This window comes from Chroicocephalus ridibundus, chromosome 8 (genome assembly GCF_963924245.1).
Source record: "Chroicocephalus ridibundus chromosome 8, bChrRid1.1, whole genome shotgun sequence".
NCBI classification, from domain to species: Eukaryota; Metazoa; Chordata; class Aves; order Charadriiformes; family Laridae; genus Chroicocephalus; species Chroicocephalus ridibundus.
In genome coordinates, this window is record NC_086291.1 from 16,692,878 (window position 1) to 16,699,957 (window position 7,080).

Below are 7,080 nucleotides of genomic sequence, written 5' to 3' on the forward strand. Positions count from 1 at the left end.
GATTTATTTTTTTTAAAAAACAGTCACCTCTATATTGGAAGATTAACCATGTAAACAGGGGCAAGAGAGTTTGCAGGACACACATGTCTTTCCTAAATGCTTACTGACCTCTCCAAAATGCCAAGGGCTCCAACGGGGAGAAAAAAAAAAAAAAAAAAAAAGAAAACTACCAAAGAACACATTATTTTATCTTTCTTGTAAGCAAATACAATTGGTCTAACTATTTATTGCAGCTATAAAGTGATCTATTTGTAAATAAATCCCTGATAACTTTAACACACTTTGCAACTAAAAATACCCTCGTATCTACAGCATTTCCACAAAAAGAACTAAATGTGAGCTCCCAGAAGAGAAGACCGGCTGTTTTTTTCTCACTCTGTTTACAGCAGTTGCTTTGGTGCCTTTGAAAACAAGCCCCGTTCCCAGAAGCAATCTCCGCACTGGGAATCTGGGCAGAGTGGCTCCCGGCACGCCGGGACACGGGGCCAGAACCCTCTGGGATGGCATGGATGGACGCGGGCAACTTGGAGGACAATGCCGGTGCTTCAGGTCCTCCCTGCTGATCTGGGCAGAGATACAGGCTCTTAAACGTCAGTGCAGAGAAAGCATAAACTCTCTCCAAAGAGGGGAACCTGGAATTCCCTGCCTCCCGAACTTTACACCAAGTTTCTAGCTCTCAACAGGATACTAGGGTTAAGGTCAAGATAATGTAAGACGCATCAGTAATTAAAAATAATACCTTTTTGGAAAGGGTTGGTTGGTTTGTTTTCTGCGTACTTTTGTTTGGTGTGGTTTTGTTTTTGTTTGGCTTTTTTCAATAGACTGGGAAAAATCCTTAATAAGATTCTGAATTCACACACTAATGGAATTATGGAAATGAGACTATCGAACACACCGCCAAAGATAACAAGGAACAAAGAGGCTGACTTCTGAAAGTGAAAACCACTCCTCTCCAGGCTATTAGATTCACCCGAGACAGTCAACAAGACAGCAACTACAGAAAGCGACGTGATGAATAGCGCTTACATGGTCTTCCAAAAATTCTTTATTAAAAAGTCCCAGACAGCAAGTTAAAGAAAATTCTGCAGACATTAAGTAGGTTTGGGGCTGGAATTCAAGGCCAAGGTCGGACACTAACTACCAAAGGGAACCCAACCTCTCCTCACACCACTAGGCTTTAGCAAGCTCGCCTTGCAAAGCCTTAGTCTTCAGGGAGGTGGGGGGCAAAGAGCACAGAGGACAACCGTACCTGGACGTGCCATGAACAAACTGACTGAGAAACCACTGCCCAGCTCTACATTTGGCAGGTTACAGCCTCACAATTTGATAATTTTTTATTAACTTGACTTGGGTTTCCTCTGAAATTTGCTTGATAAAGATAAAAGAACAGGAAAGAGAAAAGAGAGACATAAGAATGGTTTATTACTCCTCTAAAAGGAAAATGAGGACGACACACTTGCATATTCCTGAACCCTCTTACCTGTTGAAGGACACTTGAAGGCAGAATTGTCTTCTACTGGTGGACCACCGGCAGCCTTGCAGGCAAACCTCTGCCGGTGCCGCTGCACCTGCTCCCCAGGATGCACAGCATCTGCCTGACTCGCTTCGCTGGGCTGAGCCATCCGAATGTCCCCCACACCCTCCATGGAACGTGGAGGACCCTCGTGGGGACTCATGGCTGTCCCCAAGTCACCCCCAAGCAGGGTTTTGTACCGACCCCCCAGGGAGCCCACAGCAAGAGGGCTATTCACAGCAGAAAGGCGGACCCTCGGCAAGTTGGGTTCATCATCTTCAGGGATGGGGTTGTACCATATTTCTCCTTCATCATCTGCATCGTTATCCTCACCGAAGTCCAAAGCCGCGCTCCTCGGCAGGGCTTGTGTGGGATGCTCCCGCCCCACCGGCGACATGGAAGGAGCCCACGGCACCGCGGGCTCAGGCAGTGGGACAGGAGATTTGGGTACCGGGATAACAGACCCCTGCGCTTCCTTACAGCCATCTTCTTCTTCCAGAGGAGGAGGAGGAGGAGGAGGAGGTCGGTGTGTGCTCTGCTGCAGCCAGCTGCGTTTCTTAGAAACAGTAATGCTGTTCATCTGCGGCCGATGCTCGGGGACCTCGGTGGCCTGAGGGGACTTGGGTTCCTTCCTGCTCCTCGAAGCTATGTAAACATTTTCTATTAAATCTGTTCCCAGAAAGAAAGGCAAAAAGAGAAGGAAAGACAAATGTTTAGAATATTGTTTTGCTTTTGACAGGTGAACACACACACACTGTTGTACAACATTTGCATTAGACCTCATCTGAAAGGATAAAAGATAAGTTGATGCCATCATAAAATTAGATTTCAGCCTGTCAAAGCAGAATGCGCCCATAATTAATAAAGAGTCAGGCTTGTTTGGCTGTATTTTTAACACTATGTAATTTAGATAAATGGCAGTGAGATAGCTCTCCTGAAAGGTCACGCATACTTACATAGAAACGGCTGCTTTTTGTCTGCCAAGTTCAGGTACGATTGGTTGAAAAGTTGCTATGTAGTATTTTTCCAGTTTACCTATGCCATGAAGAAATAATCCCTGCTTTTGGTATAACATACTACTTAAATGTCTACAAAAAACCCACATAGATTCACTTTAGATTTATAAATAAATAAAAAATAGGATATCTCTTGCACGAAAACCTCCAGAAAGGACTGTCCTCACTAGCTTTATCCTATAATTAAGACAGAAGCATCCCCTGACTCGTGGGGAATAAAATGAAACACACCGTCCTGAACGGAAGGAAGGAAGGAGGAAGAAGAAATGTAGAAAAGTTTTTAAATACTTCATTACACAACAAAAATTTCATGCAATGCCTAATCAAATTCCACTGACTGCTCCCCAAACTTGACACAATTTCTTTAAAGCAATGGCCAAGCATTTAATTATGCATCGAAAAAGCCACTTGCACTTGAGCCCCTGGTCAGAGCCCATCGAAGCAGCCCACTCCGCAGCCGTGCCCTATCCCCAGCATCCCATCTGGGCAGGTGGGACCACGCAAGGAGTGGGCACCTCACCCCGGAGCAGGCACCAGCCCCTTCGCCAGGGCCATAAGGAGAGCTGCAACCACATCCCAATTAAAAAGAGGGAAGGGAGGTCAGAGAACCCTCACAGCTCCTCTGGGAGAGCCCAGACAGGGTCTGCTCAGCCACTAAGACTAAACGAGGATAACTGCATTCTCATAAAACAACTTGTTTTCACGCGAAGCCCTCCGTAACTGGAAATTCCAGGTGGGAGCAGCTATTTGATACTTCCTGAACATCATTCTCAGTGAAAAGTTATTTACACACCAATAACGGATGTTAAAATAGGGACGGGTCTCTGGAGGGCTCAAGGAGCAGCTCTGTACATCCAGCTAAGTTCGCTGTAGGCAGGAAAAAGACTGTCACTTGAACACCTTCCCTTCCACCCTCTTTTCACGTTTGTACATTAATGACAGAAGAGATCCTTGATAAGATCTGAAACACCACCATTTCATTTGATGAAAGATTCATCATTTGGTGATTTTTATATTTTTATTTTTTTTTTAAAACGTGAGGTTTACTTTGTTACTGCAATATGAACACTGTTTGTGATCTGAATAATTAACTTGGTTCAAAGAACGAACAAAATGAACCATGCTCATTTTGAAGCCTGCGCACACCTCTGCTGCAGCGCTTTGCTGCACGGGGGCCTAAGTCAGTCAATTAACAGAATCTGAGGCAAACGTGAAAGCAGGGCTGAGGACGCAGAGCTCTGGCAAAGTTTCAGTGATTTGGCAGCAACCGTATTCCTCCCCCACCCACGGCCTGGACATGTAAGTGTGGCATTGTAAAGGTTCCCCTTTACACAGTTTCACCACTATTTCAAATAAGAGCTAACCAAAAGGACGGGGAACTAGGCTGCAGTGGGCACAGGGTTATGCCTACACTTCCAAGAAGTCAGTTTGGATTGGGGACTTCTTGGGTGGGCATCCTCCTGCTGGTGACGGCCACCTGGACGCCAGCCCTCCGCTTGTGCATGGACAGCCCAGGGAGCGGTCCCTGCTCCGGCAACGTGAATAGATGGAGCATCCGAGAGCTGCACTTCCACGAACAAAAATATCCTGCTGCTTCACTCAGCCAGCCTACAATTCCCAAAACAGCGGCTCCCAAGAAGCGCAACGTGCCTAAATACGCATCCAGCGACACATCCAGCGTCAGCCTCCGGCAGCCCGCAGGTGCCAGCGGCGGCCAAGGCGCAGAGCAAACCCCGCTTTGTTTTCACCATCCACCCGGGTACCTCAACAACAAGCCATCCGCAGGAGCTCACCGCAGAAACATTAATAACCGAGTAGCTCCGGCGCACTCCAACAACCCCGCTGCTTGCAGGGACACGTCGCCCACCCCACGAATTCAAAACCACCCCGTCTCCGAAGTAGCCAAGGAGGTGCCAGAAGTCACCGATTCTAAGTGTTGGCTGAACCTCACCCAGGCAACGCGCTTCCATCTAAATCTTCCACCTCGCAGCTTTTTTACAACAGGTAGCACCATTTGCAAGCGCTGCCTCCCCTTTATTCGAACTTGGCCCTGATCCTGAAAGCCCTCATGCCTGTGTTTATTTTAGTAACAAACTGTTTCACATGCAAGTATCTGCACAACCAGCGGTTCAGTATCACAGAGCAAGTTTTCAACGTCGTTAGCTGTTATAGTAATGAGCCAATTTTAAATAAATACAAAGCTTTCAGAGACACACAGATCAGGCATGTACTTTTGGTTCTAGAGCAAAGGTTCATTCAGAAGAATGCCGTCTACTCTCCATTAGTACTCTAATATATTTAATATATTCTAAAAATATGCATTAAGCCTCCACACAAATACAGAACAAGACAACGGTTCCTTCCCAAAAGGCTTCAATATGGTGTTGAATAAATAAAAAAAGAGGAAAAAAAAAAGTCAGGTATTCCCTTTACTCCCTTCACCTTCCCCTCTACCTAAATAAATAAATAAATAAATAAATCGCTATTTAAATTTAAAGCATTATGGTAACAACACACATATGCTCAGAAACCAGAGCCTCAATGCTTCAGCCCAACTGAGGTCAAAATTGATATTCTGCCTCTTACGTGGGCGTGTAAAATATTTCAAGATGATACTGTGCACTGCTTTTCAGATAGTAATGAGAAGGGGAGCAGCCTTTTCCAGTCTCTCCATATACGGATCAAAACAATTCATGGTTCTTCTAGCTGTAATAGCAGCTACTTAAACACATTTTTTTTCGTTAAGTTTCCTCGTAAAACTAAGAAATATAGTAATTCTGTATTTAAACGGAACAACAGCAAGACTAAAAATCGATCTGTAAGCTTTCAAGTGCATCATTTAAAAAAAAAAAAAAACGAAACACCAAACCAGCAGCAAACAAAAGCCAAAGGATGACAAACAAGTCATATGATAAGAAAACGTGTGGGGATTCACACAAAGTAGTGGTCTACATTCAAGAACGTCTTATTTAAACGAGGAATTTTTATTGCCGAGAAGAACAGCAATTACGGATGTGAGGATGTAACCGCTGAGGACTGATTCAAGACCCTAAATTTAGATTTGCTGAAGTGCCTGATCGCCGTTCACAACAAATCTGAAGGTTACACAAGACACGCAAAAAAGGCAAAAAAACTTTTCCAAACGCGAGTAAACAGCTCATTTAACTGCACTGCACTCCGGCAGCTCCACGCAAAACCCTATGGGGTTTCGGGCTCTGTTGCTGTTTACTTACCGTTTATCTAAGCTGGCACTGCCCAACGAAAATAAAGTTCGCTTTTAAAGAGGGGCGATGGGCTTGAAACACCGCGTGAGGAGCCCACCAGCCCCCAGCCGCGGCAGTCACCCCCACGCCCGCTTTTTGCTTTAGCGGCATCCCCATCCGGCGCCTTAAAATACAAACGCAAAGCACACGCTGGAATAAACAACCTCACAGATTTGGGGAGAGAAGTCAGGTCTTTCGGAGATACTGAAAAACTAGTTTGGGTTTGTTTGTTTGTTTCTCCAAAGCGCCATTCCACCCACTCGCGCAGCCTTCTCCCCCGCTTTTAAGAGGAATACCAAAAAAGTTAACTCCTGGAAGCGGAGAGTTGCCCCGTTTCGGCAGGGAAAGCCGCTCCGGCGGGGAGACGGCCGGGAGCAGCGCCGGGGACCGGGCACCCCGCTCCGCCGGCGCCCGCCGGACTCCTCGCCCCCCTCGGCAGCGCCCGCGCGGGCCGGCACTTACCCTGCGGTGCGCAGCCCCCGCCGTGGCGGTGCCCGCCGCCCGCCGCCCCTCGCTGGGACCTCCTGCCCCGCAGCTTGGAGAGCGTCCTGCGGAGCGGCTCGGCCATGCCTCAGGGCGCTGCCTCCCCGCCGCCTTCAGCGGGCGCTGCCCCGCGGCCGGCGGGACCCGGCGCCCCCCCTGCGCGGCGGCGGCGGCAGCCCCGGGCCGCGCTGCCCCATGGCGGGCTGGCTCCGCGGGCCCGGCCCCGGCTCCGCCGCGCACATACTTGGCATAGCTGAGCGGGGTGAGAGGGCGCCCCGCAGTGCGCATGCCCCGCCGCCGCACGGGGGGCGCCGCCCCGCACCGGGGCCGCCGCTCGCCACCGGGCCATGGGCCAGCGCCGCCCCCGCCCGGTGAAGTGGAGAGGGGGCGTCGCCCCCGGCCCGCCTGAGGGGAGCCGGACCCGAGGGTGCAGAGCCAGCGGGACCGCCTGTGCCCGCCGGAGGTGGCCCGGGCTCACGGGGCTAGCGCAGGTGGGTGGGCAGGTCGCCTCCCCCGCCCCCCGGTCCGTCCTGCCCGGGCACCAAATCCCCCATCAATAGCCGGGGTTGTACTCGGAGTGATCTTCGATTCACCTCGGGGTGTCCCCATCCCTGGAAGTGTTCAAGGCCAGGCTGGATGGGGCTTTGAGCAGCCTGGTCTAGTGGGAGGTGTCCCTGCCCAGGGCAGGGGGGTGGGAACTGGATGATCTTTAAGGTCCCTTCCAACCCAAACCGTTCTATGATTCTATAATTCTGTCATCGTCTCTGTCAGCCACGTGCATAGCGTTTCTTGCCAAAGACTAAAA

The 7,080-nt window shown here is 49.4% G+C and overlaps 1 protein-coding gene across 3 annotated transcripts in view; it reads right to left on the reverse strand.

Moving 5' to 3' along the window:
- The window catches only part of SYDE2 (synapse defective Rho GTPase homolog 2), a 30,083-nt gene extending 23,446 nt beyond the window's left edge, over nucleotides 1-6,637 (reverse strand). Inside the window, exons 1-2 of one of the 3 annotated variants that reach the window (XM_063344436.1) lie at nucleotides 6,255-6,553; nucleotides 1,481-2,182 (exon numbers count right to left, since the gene is read on the reverse strand). In XM_063344436.1, the coding sequence (XP_063200506.1) occupies nucleotides 1,481-2,182; nucleotides 6,255-6,360 (808 nt within the window). In that variant the 5' untranslated portion in view covers nucleotides 6,361-6,553. Of the gene's footprint in view, nucleotides 1-1,480; nucleotides 2,183-4,480; nucleotides 4,528-6,254 lie in introns of those variants that run through there. The other 2 variants (XM_063344437.1, XM_063344438.1) reach the window with 2 other exon arrangements.
- Nucleotides 6,638-7,080: the final 443 nt, after the last annotated feature.